The sequence below is a fragment of the Camelina sativa genome, chromosome 6, assembly GCF_000633955.1.
Source record: "Camelina sativa cultivar DH55 chromosome 6, Cs, whole genome shotgun sequence".
Classification (NCBI taxonomy): domain Eukaryota; kingdom Viridiplantae; phylum Streptophyta; class Magnoliopsida; order Brassicales; family Brassicaceae; genus Camelina; species Camelina sativa.
The window spans coordinates 18380738-18397960 of record NC_025690.1 but is presented as its reverse complement, the minus strand read 5'-3'; the positions used below and the strand labels follow the sequence as shown (position 1 = coordinate 18397960).

Here is a 17223-nt window from a genome sequence, read left to right as displayed (position 1 = left end):
CTCCCCTCTCGAGTTCCCTGAGCTGTATAAACAATAAAAAATGAGATAACAAATTGATGCTTGAAAACAGTTAGACTAACACCTGCAAATGATTAATTCCAATTCTTCTGCATGTTATGTAAAGATGATACAAACGATGGCAATGCTATAACTAACATAGGAAAGAAGCGTGTAATATGCATGATTTGCATTATCCATTGCTGACTTCACAAAACATATTTTCACAATAGAGACTGACATTACGAAGGGCAGAGCTGGCAGAATCCAATATCAGTAAGCATAAGCTGCTATGATCATGTAACAATATCAATGGCAAGCTGACAACCAAGGAACAAAATTTTGTACTATAATTACCTGCTGGTTAATAGGTGTTCCTCCATAAGCAACAACAACCTTCACACCAGTTTGGTAGGAGAATTTTTTGGCTTCATCATGTATCTGGCAAAAAAATCACAGAATGAGAAACGTGTGTATTCTATGAGGGAATGAGTAGACTCTCAGTGTTACCTGGCATGCCAACTCCCTTGTTGGTGAGAGGATGACTGCAAGAGGGTAAACCGTCCGTGAACCACGGGGTCTCTGTAGATGCTGATCTTTCATGATTCCGCTAATTATTGGAAAGCAAAAAGCAGCAGTCTTCCCAGACCCAGTCTGTGCACAGGCCATCAAGTCCCTCTCTGCAAGCAGTATTGGAATCGCATGACGCTGTACAGGTGTTGGCCTCACGTATTTGCACCTCCGGATGTTGAGATTTAATGCATCCCCAAGATCTATGTCAGCAAATGTGTTAACAGGAGGAGGCACGTCTCCCCCACTGGTCTCAACCGGAATATCTTCATAAGCATCAAAATTAATGCCAGTATTCTCCTGCTCGGTAAAGATCGGTTCTAACTCAGCATCATCTCCAAATGGATTTACTTCACGTTCTCTACGGTCCCACCCTCCACTTCTATTGTTCCAGCCACCACCACCACCACCACCACCTCCTCCACCATAACCACCATATCCGGGGCGCCCTCCATCATTCCTATAGCCGCTGCCACCACCGCCACTGGGTGGCGGAGCCCATCGAGACCCAGCAGGTTGAGCACCATACTCAGGACGATCTTTTTGTGGCAAAGGAGCAGCAACAGGCGGCTCTGATGGCCTGTTCCGTAGATGCGGGGGAACATAAGAACCTTTAGGCTTAGAACCGGCCTTCTCAGAATCAGCCACATCTGCCCATGATGAACTCATACTTGAAAAATTTGTGACGTCCTAAAACTATTGAGAAAAAGTTGCAACTTCCCAGCAGAAAACTTGACTTTTTAATGCTTCTTAAGAACCTGGCAAATACCAAACAGGTCTATAGTTAGCACAAACGCAAATCAATAACAAACAGCTGGGTAATGTAAGAAACAAAAACACGAGGATTTATCCAACTCTATAAGCTGGAAACCCCCAGAATCCCAAAATCAAATCTATAATCAAACAAAATCAAGCCATCTCCAGCCAAAGCAAAATTACAAAATCGAAAGGGTTTTTTTTATTTATAAACCTGAAACGAAAGAAACCAAATGCATGGAGCAATGAAGGAACCCTAGGCTAGCTACCAAAACAAAAAAAAAATAAAATAAAAAACTCGAACTCGAAATCGAAATCGAGAGAGAGATATAAACGAAGGAGACAAAGGAGAGGATATAGAGAGAAAGAGAGAGAACCTCAAAAATCGGTAGAGAGAATCGAATCTGAATCAAAAGCGAAGAAGAAATCAACGGTAGTCGTTCGTTCACCCAACGGAAAAGCTCGGAGGAGAGAAAAACCCTAAATTCGATGTTTCCTTTTGGATCGGGACACACACAACGCGAGAGATAATAGTGTGTGAGTTGTTAATAAATACTAATAATGCTTCTTTTAATTTTAATCTCTAGCAATATGTGACCAAAAACTATCAGATCAGCTTGTTTTTTTTTTTTTTTTTTAATACATAAATTTAAAATCTAATTATAAAACCTATAAGAGTTGGGCCAAAAATTAAAATTAAAATACCTTTACTACAACAATTTGAAAATTTTATTTCCAATATAGTTTTTCATTTTATTGTATCTTAGTTTTTCGAAAATAATGAAAGAAATATAATAGCATGTGAATTTTTGTTTTCAAACATAAATTGTATATGAGTTCCAATCATTTTACCCCATGATTTTTTTTTCTAAAACATAAATAAAATGAATGTTGGAGGAATTTCAACTTGAATAAGATTTAATTTGTTTCCATTCTCAACGTCTATTGGTAGTTGGAGATCTTTTTTGTTGGTTAAATCTAAAACTACATTTTCTAAAAAAAAAAAGAAAAAAGGTTTAAATGGTTGTATAAACAAATTTTGCATATCTTTTTCATATTTTGATGCATTATGTTGAAGACCAAAAAAAACATTACTTCAAACCAAGTGTAGTCCAATTTTGTGAAGAAATAAATTAGTTTGCTTTAAATTGTTATCTAGCTAAAAACTGAAACAACAAAACTTTACAATGTATTTTTGTATAATGTTTAATAATTAAGGTGAACACTTTTTTCAATGGTTGGTGATTATATTTTTCATAGTGTTTTTTTGTTGTTGTTTTAATTGAGGAATAAAATCGATTTTACAAATACTTAGGTACAATTTGAACAAAATAGAAAGTAGTGGGTTTTGTTTCGTCACCTTGTCATATAAAGATCTCAAAAGAGAGGGTATTATAGTAAATTAAGGAAACGGCTCGAAAGCTACAAACCCACTCGCCACTTCCCTTCACGCGCCCCCTCTCATTTCGAGTTCCTCTCACTCTTCTGCGCTTCGAGAAAGAGAGAGAGAGAGAGACAGAGAGAGAGAGAGAGAAAGAGAAAATAAAAAAAGCGAAGAAGACGCAGAAACCATCCAATTTAGGGTTAGGGCTGTCCCCTAATCTGGAAACCTGTTGCTGGTTTCTGATCTGTGTTTTTCGGATCCAAAAAGATGGGCGCGAATTCGCTTCCGACGGATGCAACACTCGATCTAGATGAGCAGATCTCGCAGCTCATGCAGTGCAAGCCCCTCTCTGAGCAACAGGTACCCTGCGTTTTCTGTTTGATTATAGCTTCCCCTAACACCCTTTTCCTTTTTTTCTCCTTTTCAATTGAATCTGCAAATTTGTATATATGTTTTTTTTTTTCCGGTTGAGCTTCGATTGTTCAGATGATTGGATCTCAGATTGGATTTTTTCTGTGTGTATCTGATTATCCGATTTGATGTTTGATTTCACGTCAGTTTTATGGGTTGAAAAAAAAAATTGTCATTTCAATTTTATTGTTTGAAGATGAATTTTGGTTTCTGAATTAACTCGCATTTTGATATGAACCATAGCCAAGTTTCCGATTTTTCAATCGGGGGAAAAATATGTATAATGATAAATAGTTTTTAGCTTGTGTGTGTGTGAGAGAGAGAGAGGTTGCGACTTGGTTGAAGACCTTCTGGGACTAATATCGGGGAAAACTGATCAATAGCTGTAAAATATCTTCTTGGTGTATCTAATTTTGGTATTCTAATGTTATGGTTTTGATACTAGATATTAGTTCATGTCCTGTACCTCTTTAGGAAGTGAAAAGTGAGAAAAGACGAGTTTTTTCATGTGCAGTATTGTTTTATTTGCTTTAGGTTAGAGCATTATGCGAGAAAGCTAAGGAGATCTTGATGGATGAAAGCAATGTTCAGGTCAGTTCTTCTTCTTACATCTCTTGGTAATTTTAATTCCCATCTGATAGATTGTGTTACTGGCCTCTATTCATTTAAGGACACATTCATTTTGTTTGGTTTTAAGTAGACTTAAATTTTAAAATTTTCCTTTATGCAGCCTGTTAAAAGCCCTGTGACAATCTGCGGTGATATTCATGGACAGTTTCATGATCTTGCAGAGCTTTTCCGTATAGGGGGAAAGGTAATCTCTCTAACACTTTCTGAGATGCAAAATGGACATATAGATGAACGTTTCGTTTTTTTATTCAGCGTCCATGTTTTCTAGCTATTATTAGTTCTGGCTAGGGAATACAAAGTCTGTGTGGTTGCTCACTGAATAATCAGAATATATTGGAGCCTTTTCCGAGGGGTTATATTTAAAAGTAGTGCTGGAGTTTCAATTCTAGTTCTAAATTTTGTTGTCCATCTACCACCAGCTTTGACAAAACCTGATGAATGTTCTTCTTTTGCTCTTTTTGCAGTGCCCTGATACCAACTATCTGTTTATGGGAGACTATGTTGACCGTGGATATTATTCTGTCGAAACTGTTACGGTACCAAGTTTATACCATCTGCACACTTCATTTTTGTTCAATAATGATACCATCTACATCTCCTGTCTTGTTATGCTGCTGTTAAATCAAATAAACTGTCCATACTGGATTTATGTATGTTAGTTAGATTTACCTTTCTCATGGTTTTTCTTTCTTTTAAATTCCATTTACAGCTGTTAGTTGGCTTGAAAGTACGGTATCCACAGCGAATCACTATTCTTAGAGGAAACCATGAAAGTCGTCAGGTAAACTTACATTTTTTGTGTCCCTATGTCTCTCTACTTGTATGTTCACCTGCTGAGGTGTGCGGTATTGAGTCTATTACATAGTCTGTCTGTTATCTCTTATTGAAATCGTTGATGAGACCCTCTTATAATTACCATTTATTTGTTCATTTCTATGCTGTCTACATTTTAAGGAAACTATGGTTTTCCTATAGTGTTTTTGCTTGCAACTTTCTGTCCTCCAAGTTTTTATCTGACTCATAGTTTAATACACTTTTTGTTTGCTTTGGCAGATTACTCAGGTTTATGGATTTTATGATGAATGTCTGCGAAAGTGAGTCTCCTGGCAAACACCCTTATGTTGTATAAGCTGTAACTCACTTTGTTCATGTCATGATACATCTTCTTTGACTAATAGTCTGCACGTCTTTATTGTTGCTGTTGTTGCTGCTCGTTTTTGTTGATGGGATAATATCAATTTTCCTTCCATTCTTTTTTCTAGTCCTGGCTAGTTTGTATTGATCTTCCGGACTAATATTGCTTTAATCATTTGACTATTCTCATGGTATTTTTCATACCGTACTTGTTAGTAAGTGCTAATCAAAAAGTGTGCTTGATAAGACATGTTTCCTTCTACGCCTGTAGGAACGATTTTTTGGTTATTTCGTTTGAATTTTGCTTAACAATGCTTGCTTGTACTTGCAGGTATGGCAATGCAAATGTTTGGAAAATATTTACAGACCTCTTTGACTACTTCCCACTGACAGCCTTGGTTAGTACTTAGTACATACACTGCATCATTCATTCCACTCCTACAATATTCTCTTTTCTGGCGCTCTTAATATTCAATTCATTCAGAAGATGGAAACTTTTGATGCATTCTGTGCGTGTGTTAGCTACGTTGTTGGCAAGTTTCACTTTAATTTGAGATGGTTTGTATTTTGAAAGCTGTGAATGACAATATAAACTGCAATTGCTAATTCTACTTAATATAACTTCTCTGATTGAACTGATGGTTTCTTAAGAGTGTTCGTTCCGAAAAATAACGAGGCTGTTCTTCTCATGTCGTATATCCTTGTTTACAGGTCGAGTCGGAAATATTCTGCCTTCATGGTGGATTGTCACCATCTATTGAGACACTTGACAACATTAGGAACTTCGATCGAGTTCAAGAAGTTCCGCATGAAGGACCTATGTGTGACTTATTATGGTCTGATCCTGATGACAGATGTGGCTGGGGAATCTCTCCTCGTGGTGCTGGATATACATTTGGTCAGGTATTGAATTAAGAAGCCTCAGTTTCAGAAGCTGCCCTGAATCTACCTTTTTTTGGTTCCAAATAAGTGTGTAATTAACTTTCTTTTTCTCAATTTTGTTTCCATAGGACATATCCGAACAATTCAATCACACTAACAACTTAAAGCTGATCGCCCGAGCGCATCAGCTGGTTATGGATGGATTCAACTGGGCACACGTAATACAATCAAACTCATCTTCCCTGCATAAATTTGTCAAATCTAAGATTCTTAGCTCACTATGTAAAAAAATATATTCCCGTTGACAGGAGCAAAAGGTGGTTACTATATTCAGTGCACCAAACTATTGCTATCGCTGTGGAAACATGGCCTCAATTCTTGAGGTCGACGACTGCAGGAACCACACGTTCATTCAGGTCTTTTCCCAAACTATGTCCAGAAATCTTCTTTTTGACTTCTTTTGTGGGGAATGAAAACTGATAGAGTCTAAATCATGCAACAGTTTGAACCAGCACCAAGGAGAGGAGAGCCAGATGTCACTCGAAGGACACCCGACTACTTCCTATGAAGACACTCAGCTCCTCCTGCAGCGGCGAAGTCCAGTTGTTGGTTTTTGAAGATCTCTGCTTATTCCATTTGGTTAACGCATTTGTGTTCCAGGTTGCTTAAAATCAATTTAGCCCTCTCCCTTGGAATAGTGTAATATAGGCAAAGAGGTCAATGAACTTTAAAACCTCTCATGAACATTTGTTTGGCTGAACTTATTTAGCTCCCTTTTGCATCAGAATATGTTTATTGTGAGATATTATTTCTATTTATTTTATGTTATTCTTCCCCTTTGTTCCATATTTCTGTATTTGCACCCTTTTAATATAAATTTCTTCAAAGCCACAACTATGGAGACTTTTTGTATGGTCAAGTGATTACGAGTATGAACGATGATACTAAAAGCATTGATTTTATATAACCACAAAATGGAGCTGTTACTACAAGTTAATATAAGAGAATATGGAGGGAACAAGATCAACAACCGACCAGGCAAGGCCTGCGTATTGGAAGAACCTTATTCCAGTGTCAATATCAAACGAGTCCTGGCACAAGAACTCACATAGTCTCTGCAAATACCCAACCGAGTACTTGCTTTCGTCTGTCTTCTTCCCATTTGCATGCACGTTGTCGAGCTTGAGCTTAGGAATGTATGTGCTGGATCTTATTGGAATCCCAAGTGCACTGGATACTGTTGGTAAAATCCATTTTGCAAGGGATTTACTGCAGAACTTCACTAAGAGTATTGTCGGTATTCCTACCATAACTCTCCCAGTATAGGCTGCTAGCGGGAGCTCTGGTGAGAAGACTCGTGGGACTGCTTCATGGTGAAATTGGCTGTACGTTTGTTGGACTCCAGTCACCTACGACAAGTAAAACCGCCATTTAAGGTCATTGTCTGAATTAACCATTTACACTATATATCATTTCTGGATTGCTTACAATTCCTAGAGTAACTCCGTTGAAGGCGGTGTGATATTCGTAGCTTGGAGTTGGGTGCTCGGGAGTTGGATAAGCGAAGAGTAATAAGAAACTCAGAGCAGTCCAGAAGGAGCTAACTGCACAATCCGTAGCCATAGCTTCTTGGTTATTTAGTGTTCAAATTTAGTTATGTAGAAGGCTAGAAGCATCTGTAAAAGTAAGAGAAAATGATGCTTACCGTTCTGTTTTGAGGTAATAAAATCATCGATTTGTTCGTTGACGGTTAGCCATAGACCTAGAATCAGGACTCCTATGGCAAGACCACCAACGATATCTACCACACTGTGCATACCCAAGTAAATCCTTCCTAGGAAGAAAAAACAATGATGTTAATTGAGGAATCAAATACTTGCAAGGAATGTGTGTTTTTCTCTGGTACGAGTGATGATTTTACCGAAGGCAACTAGGGCTACCAACAAACAAGCAAGGGCAAATCCATAGTACTGGATAGACACATTTTCGTATCCCACAGATGATGACACATAGTGAAGTAGATATCTGAAACACCAACGAATAAGGAGACAAGTGTTAAAAATACCCAATAACCACAGCAACATTTGCTTTACAAGATGATGGAAAACAGATTACACGAAATGCTTCACTCGTAAGAATCAGTTGATCCATCGATTTTACTATGGGTTTCCATACTGGTTACAGCATTGAGACGAATTTGTTGTCTTCATGGCATTGCAAAACTAAGAGCAAACATTCTTTGCTAGAAAAAAATACTATGGGAGTCTACAAGAAAGAGGGTACAGAGTTGACAGAAGACATACCCGGACAAACAAACAGTGTTAAGAGTATGAGAAGAAGGCAAGCCATATTCCATGGCATTGTCTTCCTCATCTTTGGTGGCAGTAATCCTTCTAACAGGTGGGCAGCTTGGCCTAGGAGCTGATATCACATCCTAAATACAGAAGAACGACCGTATCAAACAAACACTTCCTTCTTTATAAACTAAGAGAGAACACCGAAGAGTAATACCTTAATGCAGTTTCCCAAGTAATCACAAAAAGCTATCAACAGAGTCATCTGCCTAGCCAATCTACCATGTCCACTCTGCAATTACACACACTCATTACTTAGTAATCTTTTTAAAGGTTACAATCATATCATATCCACATAAGCCATATCTAAGAGTAAAGATTACAACTTTGATGTTGAACAAGAAGTTAGTTTACCCAGAAAAGCAAAGGCAAGAAAGCAGTGTAAAAGGGGACAGAGACAACACACGATAGCGCTGAGAAGAAAGCATCCAACACTCCATTCTGACATTTCTGCAAAAACACACACAAATCACCACCCAACAAAAACTCAGCTTCAAATCTTTTACTAGTTGGGATTGTAAATAANATTGTAAACAAACTTTATTGGGTAAATTAGGCACACACCTGGATTCTGAGAATGAGAGGAACACCACCAAGGACTTGACGAGAGACCCATGGTTGTATCAGAGATCTAATTTTATGGGTAAAATTCAGATAGGAAGAAACACAGATCCATGTGACAATACCCACAAGGATCAATCCTTGCCATGTCCCTGAGCCTGAGCCTGAGCCTGAGCTTTCCATTGATCTTTCTAGAATCTTCTTCTTCTTCTTCTTCTTCTTCTTCTTCTTCTTCTTCTTCTTCTTCTTCTTCTTCTTCCCTCCCTCTTTCCCGTTTCAAGAAAGAGGAGAGAGAGAGTAGAAAAAGTTTGAAAATTTGAAACAGTTGGTAAATTTTTTCTGGGTTTCAAAAAAAAGTCAAAAACCTTAGAACACAGAATTAGAAGACAATTTATCAAATTTATCTATCTCTATCTCCCTCCTGAGGCGTACAGTGAGGAGCTCCAATGGATGTTCGCTGGCAAAGAGAGAAAGAGAAGAGAAGGTGGAATAAATTTTGATTTTGATTATAAAGATTTTGAGAGAACCTTAAAAGAGAGTTTAGTTGTTAAAATTTTCATAGCCACCAGTTTTGATCCAGCACTTTTTATCAAAGTGAGGTCTACGTGTGGTTTGCGTGACTTAGGTCAACGCATAATTAGTCAAAAATTTACTTTTGTCTTTGTGATTGTGATTGCCCATTTAATTTTATTTTAAAAAGTTTCGTTTTTTTTTTTTTTTTTTAAATTTAAATTAAGATGAGACGAAAAAAATGTTCAAATAAAATGTAACGTAGAAGATACAAGTTGAACAAACGATTAGTTAGTGTGTTAACAAAACCAAAAAAAACGATTAGGGTATATGATAATTGATAACTAAACATATGTTTTTTAAATTAATCAAAATATTAATATATATAGAGTCAACAACAGAGTCAAAAAAAACAGAACAGAACAACAAAGAAGTTTTACAAGAGAACAAAGAAGTTTTACGAGAAATCTCCTCCTTTAATTTGGGTTTATGTTTACATACGAACACCTCGGTTAAGACTTACCATACGGCTCGTGCCATCCATCTGCATTCCTCTATTCCCTGTTCCACCTCTTCCTGCATTCCCACCAGTTCCTCGGTTCTGACCACCGTGCCCAGATGATCTCTTACCACCATAACAAGACCTATCACCACCGTTGTAACCTTGTCTTCCTTGTGTGTAAGACATGTTTTCTTGCCACCTTCCACCACCTGCTCCTCCTCCGTAGTCTTGATTGTTGTCTCTTCTTTTTGAACTTAGATCCAGACCGCCACCACCGGTCCTAGCTTCCATTGCTCTCTCGTTACTCTCCGCAAGAATAGCAAGCTTCTCGGTTAACTGGAAAGCCAAGGTTTGCAACCTGTTGTGTTGTATATCATGGAAGATAATGCAACGTGTAGGCTGGTCCCAGCTTGCATGGAGTTCTTCATTTATCACCATCTTGCTCACGATGCTGTGGACTTTGTTCTCAGAGAGATCAAACATCTTGGCAAGTTGATCTAGACTTAGGGACTCGTAAGAGGCCGAGTATGTGAAGATATAAGTCTTCAAAGCCTCTTCTTTGATTCTCTCATTCACCATAGCAAGAATGGTTTCCCGATTCTTGAACAGTCTCCAGACATCAAGAGATTTCACAACTTCAAAAGCCTTTTGGAAGTCTCCTTTAATGAGAGCTCGGGTTGCTGCCATGGCATGGTCACGAACGTTCTCAGGAGGAGCAGTGAATGCTTGCCTCTCGCTGATCTCGAGCAGTCGACGGAAGTTCTTGCTAATCACCCTGCGTTTGACATCATGAGAATTGGCTGCCATGTAAGGGACCTCTAGTAGCATGGCGCAGATGAGATGAACAGCTTCAAGAAGCTCAAGGTTTATGTGCATGTGATATGGCATCTGTCGTCTCCTTTCCAATCTTTCCTGGTTGGACCAAAAGGTTGCAGACAGTTAGCTTCATTCTCAATCTAAACAGACCCACCATGAACATCACGAACCCAATTACATAGTAAATAAGATGGAAACAAAATCTACGAACCTGAGATGCATAAGAAGATACTATGCATACAAACAAAAATATGTACCTGCTCGGGAGTCTTCTCATGATATCGGCTTTGCTGGACACCTTGAGCAAGCAACTCCCGCACTCTTTGACCAGAGTACAGTTCAGACAGGCAGCTGTGAGCATCGGTGATCATTCCGACCCGGAACGCGCAGAGACCAAGCTGTGCCATGGACCTATTAAAGAGGATTTGGGTTGAGATGTCCATGTGCTGAATATTTTCCTGCAGATGACTCATTAGCAACAAGTCCCTAGCAGACACAAACTCATCCACTAAAGCAAGATGATATATATCACATAACATCGCACGAGCTTTGGTCCGTTCATCTCCATATTTGTAAATAAGGGAGACGAGAACATCCATCATAGCTCGACTACTCTCTGGGAAGGTAGGCTTACGAGGAACAACCTCTGGAACAACAATGAATGAAGCGGGAGTTCCAGCTCCCTCTTTGGGCTCCTCACTATCTTCTTCTTCTTCTTCTTCCACAACCAGCTCAGCCAGTTTCCTCATGGCATCATAAACTTCCTGAGGTTTGTAGTAAATTAACTCAACTTGTCTTAAGGCCACCTTCGCCGCAGCTTTATAGTCACCAGACCGCTCAAAGTAGTCTTGGATGTTTTGAGCAAGAGCTAAGAACATCGGCTCATCTCTCAATCTCTCCACATACTCACGTGTATGAGGATCTATGCACTGCAAACTCTTGAAAAATTCAGTGTCTATCCTCTCCACAAAAGCAACAAGGTTACCCCAGACCCGAATTGTTCCATCAAAGTCTTCTGGTTTTGAAGTTTCATTCTCATCAGGCTCAATTGTATCATCGACAACGATGTTATCATATTTGACAAGAATGTCCAGTATCGTAAGCATGTTATTCACACACTTCTTCCAGACCTTGATAGGCATGTGTCCATTGAGACCAGGATTCACATCAAACTGTGCAGAAATAACACTAAACAAGATTTCAAGTTTCTGCGCTGGAGTTTTGGCAATCTTTATCAGGTGTGTAAGCTGATCTACGAGTTCAAATCGTGCAGTTCCCTTCTTTCCACGGGCAGCCACAACTTCTTTGAACTTTTGGTTTACCCAGTCCCATGTGATCTCTGTAGGATCTTTATTATACAACTTCTCCATAAGTTTATCTTTCTTACTAAGCATCTTCTTCCAAGAGGGATCACCTTTATCGTTGGCTTCCTCCTCCTCTTCAGAATCAGCCTCCACATTAACGTCATCCTCGTCGTCATCTTTAGAATCTTCATCCTCTGATTCATTCACTTCCTCGGTTTCTGGCGACTCCCTATATTTGATAATTTCCTCTTCATAGCGCTTGTTGTTCTTCTTCAATCTCTGCCTCATTGAATTCAAGGCCTTGGAGTTGATAGTGCTCATCTTTTTCTTTGCTTCCTTGTTGGCCAGAGTTTCGTTTAGGAAATCTTCCAACATCACAAGGGTTTTGATGTACAAGATTGGAGCCTTGACAGCCTCTGTAATCCTCATAACTTTTTCCAACTGCTTGTTAATCTTATCAAAGTTGTCTTGTAGACTAACCCAGTTATTGATCTTAATGGCATTCTTCATCAGCTCTGTGGTACTAACCATCTCTTCAAAACGCTTGTCTTTGGCTGGCTGAACAACACGTTTACGGAGATCATCGTCCTCACTATCACTGCCACCTGGAAGGTAACGCGAGGCACTAGCAGCATTGGTATCTTGAACCACGTCCCACTCTTCGTCGACATCACTCTCATATTCACTATCACTTCCACTCTGGTGAACAAAGATACAACGAGAAATTGAAGTAAGTAAAAACCAATGGAGCAAGCCAATAGACGATACTAAAGAAGTTATCGATATACAAAGGTTTAAGAGGAAACCTGAGGATCAAAGAACTTAGACATCTTTATTAGCAGAAAAAAGGTAAACGTTAGGCAATAGAAGCAATGAGAATCTGCAATCCACAAAATGGCACAGCAAAGAATAAGCTAAGCTGAAATGATAAAAGCAACTCGAGAAAAACAGATCCAAAGGAAGAACCTTCACCGTAGAGTTCATTAGGGTTTCAATGAAAACAGAGTAAAGCAAATTTCAATTTTTTTTCTTTACAATCAAGCAAAGATTTTGATAATCATAGAATCATGATAAGCCTATAAATCAAACACAGAAATCATAATCGAGTAATAAAAATAGATCCGAAGCAGAACATTTTTCTTCAGGGTATAAATCAAATATAAGCTATTGAGTGCAAAATCTAATCGTAATCAACACCAAACAACATAAGTACTAAGAGAGTTCGAGACCTGAATCTACCAGAGTCGGATCAGTACGGTGAGAAGCGAGCGACAACGTAAGACAAGGATTAAATCCCAAAAGCTCAGACGAAGGAACCGTGACAAGTATTTGTACTTGTAGGGCTTTTGCAATTTATAGAAGAAATCTCTCTCTTTGACCAAAAAAAAAAAAAGAAAGAAATCTCTTGTGAATATTCCTGATCTACCCCTGTCTATTGTAATTGTAACATATTGATTACTGACAGTGTCTTTTGGTCTCTTTGGGTAAGTAATATCGACTTTAGACCATCATTAGTGGAGTAACCCACCATGGTTACTCTTACATTAATTAATTATATAAATAATCATAAATTAAGTTAAGTAACTCTAAGAGAACCTAAGTAAAATTATCCTATTACTAGAGAACTACAAAGAGGTTACTCAAACATTTAAATAATAATTTTTTAATTTTGATTTATTAATTATCAAACTTTAATTATCTAAAATGATAAAACAATTATTTAAATTTTTTATATTACATAAAATAGAAAACAATATTTTACAAACTTAAACATATTTTACAAAATACGGAATAGTAAACATATTTTATAAAATTCAAAATATTATACATATTAAACATAGTTTGGAGTAAGATTTATTGTGCGGTTGCACCAAATTTTTGCCAGATATGCTCAATCAAGTCTTTTTGCAAAAGATCATGCATTTGTGTATCATGAACATCATTTCGAATGCCCATCATATTATGTAGATTTGTTGGGATATCTGTAGAATATGATAAATCGACATGAGAACTTCCGCTTCCTTCTCCGTGATGGAATTCCGCTGGATCGTAGAAATTGTAGTCATGTCGTTCGTCTTCCACTATCATGTTATGCAGGATGATAGATGCTCTCATTATTTTCCCTATTTTCCCTTTATCCCAAAAAAGTGCGNCATATTAAACATAGTTTGGAGTAAGATTTATTGTGCGGTTGCACCAAATTTTTGCCAGATATGCTCAATCAAGTCTTTTTGCAAAAGATCATGCATTTGTGTATCATGAACATCATTTCGAATGCCCATCATATTATGTAGATTTGTTGGGATATCTGTAGAATATGATAAATCGACATGAGAACTTCCGCTTCCTTCTCCGTGATGGAATTCCGCTGGATCGTAGAAATTGTAGTCACGTCGTTCGTCTTCCACTATCATGTTATGCATGATGATAGATGCTCTCATTATTTTCCCTATTTTCCCTTTATCCCAAAAAAGTGCGGGATTCTTCACGATTGCAAATCGAGCTTGCAAGACTCCAAATGCACGCTCTACATCTTTACGACATCCTTCTTGCCATTGATNTTTGGGTAAAGTTGACAGGCTGAGAAGAGAGGGTTTGGGTAAAGTGGACAGGCTGAGAAGAGAATGTATTTGGAAGAATTGGATTATCTTGGGAGTTAGAGTCTTTTTGAGAATTCATAAGATCAACAAAATATGTATGTGGATTACGAATAAGGCTTCTAGGATCCATTGGTTGTTTTAGTGAAAGCTGATGTTAAAAGAAAAGGGTTTGTATAGAAAAAGTTAATGGTTTATGTTAGTGCTAACATGGAGGGTTTATATTGAGCTCAAGTGGTTTTGGGTTTTCAAATTTATGGTTGTAAATTAACTACAACAACCACAAATTTATTACATTAAAACAACCTACTCGACAAGTATCTCTCTAATCAAGTACTATTCGTATTTAAGAACTCCAACAAACAAAAAAGCAATCATCAATGTCCTGACTTGACTATTACCTAATCTAACACTAATTCATCCCAACACACAATCGCAAACAATAACTATCAACAACATATGAAAGCTGTCGTACCATACCTTTTCAAATAAGAGAATCCAAAACGCTGCAGTCCGCTTCATGAATAATCATTCCAAATGATCTCCATTTGACCTCGCACAAACATGTAAAAATAGTCAATATAAATCACATAAACAGAAACAAAAACATTGTACTCTTAACAAGAACAACAGAATAATCTCATAATAAAAAGCAAACCTCTGGTGGTTTCGAGAGGAGCTTAAAGAGCCCCACGAAGTTTCACCTTTTGCAACCTCTCCATGTTTACACTCTTTGGCTGCTCTAATGGCAATCCAAGAGCCTGTGCACAAATCAGCTGAAACTAGAAAGAGAAAACATCATCAGAAGCAGGGTTAGTAGTATAACTTGGTAAATCTCAAAATTCATGTAAAAGAAGAAAGAGAGATGAACATAGTTAATCAGTTAACTTACATAAGCCACAATGATGGTCGTCGGTTTTTCAACTCCTAAGAGGAAAATAAAAAAGCCATATCAACAGTTATTTCACTATATCAAAAAAGAGAGTAAATATGGGAGAGATTAGGAAAACAAACAAAGAGAAGACTCCACTCTTTCTCAACCATCACCGAGAGATCTTAGTCCCAGAAACCACAAAAGGTCTTGCGCTTTGGCAAGTCATCATCTCCATTGATGCCTTTATCTGCTAGTCAAGAGACAAATCCTTGAGGCTGATGCAACAAAAAAGAAAAGAAAACATGCATACCAAAAGTTAGCTAGAGACAAGAGATAAGAAACAAAATAACAAGACATATATATAATAAGCAAGTCTAAGCTCATGGCTGCAAACTTACTTGTCCCTTCATATTGCTGCTAGTTGTGATCCATCCTTTGACAAAGCTTGCTGTTCGGGAGTAATTCCAAAAGAAGACCTGCAACAAAGAGAGAGAGAGTGAGACCCCCCCAAAAAAGAAAAGAAGTCGTTAAAATCAAACAGAGAGTGACAAGAATGAATAAAAACCCAAGAAGATCTTAGTGCCCTCCTCCTCAATCAAACCATCAGGGAGAGATCTTAGTATCCTCCTCAATCGCCGATCGATCAATACTACAGTTATCCTCCGCAATCAATCAATCTGGATTTACAAAAAAATATAATAATAGAAATATGAGTAAATATAAGGAATTCGAGTGAATGAAAAAAAAACCCTATGTAATAGAAATCAATTTAGAGATCAAACCCTAGAAGAAGTTGAGATTTCAGAGACGAAAGCCATGCTTCCAAAAAGCACCTGCGAGAGACAGAAGGAGAAGAAGAAGAAGAAGAAACAAGTTAGTAAAAAAAAAAACAGAGGAAGCAACACGATAAATCAATCACCGAAAGATCAAAGCCAAATCCTAGAAGAGGAACTCACCTAGAGGCCGTGTGAGCGACAATCAGATTAAACTTGCTTTAAAAAACCTGCAACAAGAGACGACGAAGAAACAAAACAAAAAAATCAGAGACGCGACGCGTTAAGAAAAAGAATAACAGAGCGATGCAATTGGATTGAGAGAGAGAGAGAACAAACCCTAGAAGGATAGGAACGAAACCCTTAAGAATGAAGAAGATCACTTGGGCAGACTGCTTAATCCAATTGATAACTCGATTCTTCTCTCTTTCTTCTTTTCCCGATTACATATGAATCGCCATTTCTTTCGCCGGAGTTCTCGAGAGAGAAGAGAGAGAGACTTTGGGGAAGAAAAGAAAAGAAAATGAGTAAAAAATAAAAAAAAAACGCTTTTATATTTAACAAACACCCATTCACAAGTCGCCACGTAGCGTTCTTCAAGTGTTGCTCAAACTCCTTCCCAGGGTATCGATTCTTCGATAATGGACCCATTTTTGGATTGTTTAATATTATTTTGGGGCCCAAATAGTGGAGTAACTTTGTGAGTACTCCCCACTAATCATGCTCTTATGATACACGATTCAGATTAATTGCATCATCCATTTTGATGATGTCGGAGCAAAAAAATCAATTAAATTAAACAATTTAAACCGGAGTAAAGATTTGGTTAGCTTCAAATTAGTTTTTGGTTAATAATAAATAGACTAAATTTGTTTGATTAAATCATTTGGATTACAATTAAATTAGTGAAGATTAAATCCATCAATGGGCCATCGAGTATATATGATTCAGTGGATTACAAACAAAATAATCACACGAACAAAAATCATCATAATTAACAATTGTTGTTTTTCTCAATTATGCAGAGTTGCAGACATTAACAAAAGAATAATGAATAGGTGACTTGAGAAACAAGGAACAAACATAAGAAGACCATTCTTCAATTAATCCCTACTTTTGTATCTTGCGTAACAAACAAAAAATTATTTAAGCGGATCACTTCATCATA

At 37.7% G+C, this 17223-nt stretch overlaps 5 protein-coding genes and 1 long non-coding RNA gene across 17 annotated transcripts in view; 1 reads left to right on the top strand and 5 right to left on the bottom strand.

Moving 5' to 3' along the window:
• Nucleotides 240-1236, bottom strand: LOC104699216 (DEAD-box ATP-dependent RNA helicase 11-like). Its single transcript, XM_010414551.1, has 3 exons — nt 508-1236; nt 355-438; nt 240-284 (listed from the first exon to the last, which is right to left on the bottom strand). Exons 1-3 carry the CDS (start codon nt 1234-1236, stop codon nt 240-242), a joined length of 858 nt encoding a protein of 285 aa, XP_010412853.1.
• Nucleotides 2770-6612, top strand: LOC104792136 (serine/threonine-protein phosphatase PP2A-3 catalytic subunit). 2 transcript variants are annotated; one of them, XM_010518199.2, is made up of 11 exons: nt 2770-3067; nt 3653-3709; nt 3849-3932; nt 4213-4284; nt 4458-4529; nt 4802-4842; nt 5214-5280; nt 5594-5785; nt 5893-5982; nt 6073-6180; nt 6267-6612. In XM_010518199.2, exons 1-11 carry the CDS (start codon nt 2975-2977, stop codon nt 6330-6332), a joined length of 942 nt encoding a protein of 313 aa, XP_010516501.1. In that variant the 5' UTR covers nt 2770-2974; the 3' UTR covers nt 6333-6612. The 2 variants fall into 2 exon arrangements, with proteins under 2 accessions (XP_010516501.1, XP_010516502.1); XM_010518200.1 differs by having other exon boundaries at nt 3018-3076; nt 3658-3709.
• LOC104792135 (lipid phosphate phosphatase delta-like) lies at nt 6704-9227 on the bottom strand. Of its 4 annotated transcripts, none has more exons than XM_019246890.1 (9): nt 8925-9227; nt 8683-8894; nt 8473-8568; nt 8276-8350; nt 8068-8198; nt 7686-7789; nt 7470-7598; nt 7253-7368; nt 6704-7173 (listed from the first exon to the last, which is right to left on the bottom strand). In XM_019246890.1, the coding sequence occupies exons 2-9, from the start codon at nt 8860-8862 to the stop codon at nt 6751-6753; spliced, it is 1254 nt and encodes a 417-aa protein (XP_019102435.1). In that variant the 5' UTR covers nt 8863-8894; nt 8925-9227; the 3' UTR covers nt 6704-6750. The 4 variants fall into 4 exon arrangements, with proteins under 4 accessions (XP_019102435.1, XP_019102436.1, XP_010516498.1 ...); XM_019246891.1 differs by having other exon boundaries at nt 8683-8908; nt 8939-9227; XM_010518196.1 differs by having other exon boundaries at nt 8683-9227.
• LOC104792134 (eukaryotic translation initiation factor 3 subunit C-like) lies at nt 9587-13137 on the bottom strand. The gene is made up of 4 exons (XM_010518195.1): nt 13041-13137; nt 12618-12691; nt 10765-12510; nt 9587-10603 (listed from the first exon to the last, which is right to left on the bottom strand). The coding sequence occupies exons 2-4, from the start codon at nt 12639-12641 to the stop codon at nt 9683-9685; spliced, it is 2691 nt and encodes an 896-aa protein (XP_010516497.1). The 5' UTR covers nt 12642-12691; nt 13041-13137; the 3' UTR covers nt 9587-9682.
• Nucleotides 14381-16784, bottom strand: LOC109133499. 8 transcript variants are annotated; one of them, XR_002038643.1, is made up of 6 exons: nt 16239-16784; nt 16065-16115; nt 15681-15959; nt 15423-15557; nt 15301-15335; nt 14381-15190 (listed from the first exon to the last, which is right to left on the bottom strand). It is a non-coding gene; the product is annotated as an uncharacterized LOC109133499 (long non-coding RNA). The 8 variants fall into 8 exon arrangements; XR_002038646.1 differs by having other exon boundaries at nt 14381-15184; XR_002038644.1 differs by having other exon boundaries at nt 15439-15557.
• The window catches only part of LOC104699215 (IQ domain-containing protein IQM6), a 4536-nt gene continuing 4467 nt past the window's right edge, over nt 17155-17223 (bottom strand). Inside the window, exon 11 of the mRNA XM_010414550.2 lies at nt 17155-17177. Within this exon, the coding sequence (XP_010412852.1) occupies nt 17155-17177 (23 nt within the window). The remainder of the gene's footprint in view (nt 17178-17223) is intronic.

Bases quoted from the DNA above. Each gene is read 5' to 3' on its own strand.
- LOC104699216 (XM_010414551.1), bottom strand. From the start codon at position 1,236: ATGAGTTCATCATGGGCAGATGTGGCTGATTCTGAGAAGGCCGGTTCT. The intron at 439-507 runs GTAACACTGAGA...TTTTTTTGCCAG, and splicing joins CAAGGGAGTTGGCATGCCAG to ATACATGATGAAGCCAAAAA. The intron at 285-354 runs GTAATTATAGTA...TGATCATAGCAG, and splicing joins GAACACCTATTAACCAGCAG to CTTATGCTTACTGATATTGG.
- LOC104792136 (XM_010518199.2), top strand. From the start codon at position 2,975: ATGGGCGCGAATTCGCTTCCGACGGATGCAACACTCGATCTAGATGAG. The intron at 3,933-4,212 runs GTAATCTCTCTA...CTCTTTTTGCAG, and splicing joins TTTTCCGTATAGGGGGAAAG to TGCCCTGATACCAACTATCT. The intron at 4,843-5,213 runs GTGAGTCTCCTG...TTGTACTTGCAG, and splicing joins TATGATGAATGTCTGCGAAA to GTATGGCAATGCAAATGTTT.
- LOC104792135 (XM_010518196.1), bottom strand. From the start codon at position 8,862: ATGGAAAGCTCAGGCTCAGGCTCAGGCTCAGGGACATGGCAAGGATTG. The intron at 8,351-8,472 runs GTAAACTAACTT...GTGTAATTGCAG, and splicing joins TCTTGCCTTTGCTTTTCTGG to AGTGGACATGGTAGATTGGC. The intron at 7,599-7,685 runs GTAAAATCATCA...TTTTCTTCCTAG, and splicing joins GGTAGCCCTAGTTGCCTTCG to GAAGGATTTACTTGGGTATG.
- LOC104792134 (XM_010518195.1), bottom strand. From the start codon at position 12,641: ATGTCTAAGTTCTTTGATCCTCAG. The intron at 12,511-12,617 runs GTTTCCTCTTAA...TTTGTTCACCAG, and splicing joins CTAAGTTCTTTGATCCTCAG to AGTGGAAGTGATAGTGAATA. The intron at 10,604-10,764 runs GTACATATTTTT...TGGTCCAACCAG, and splicing joins ATGAGAAGACTCCCGAGCAG to GAAAGATTGGAAAGGAGACG.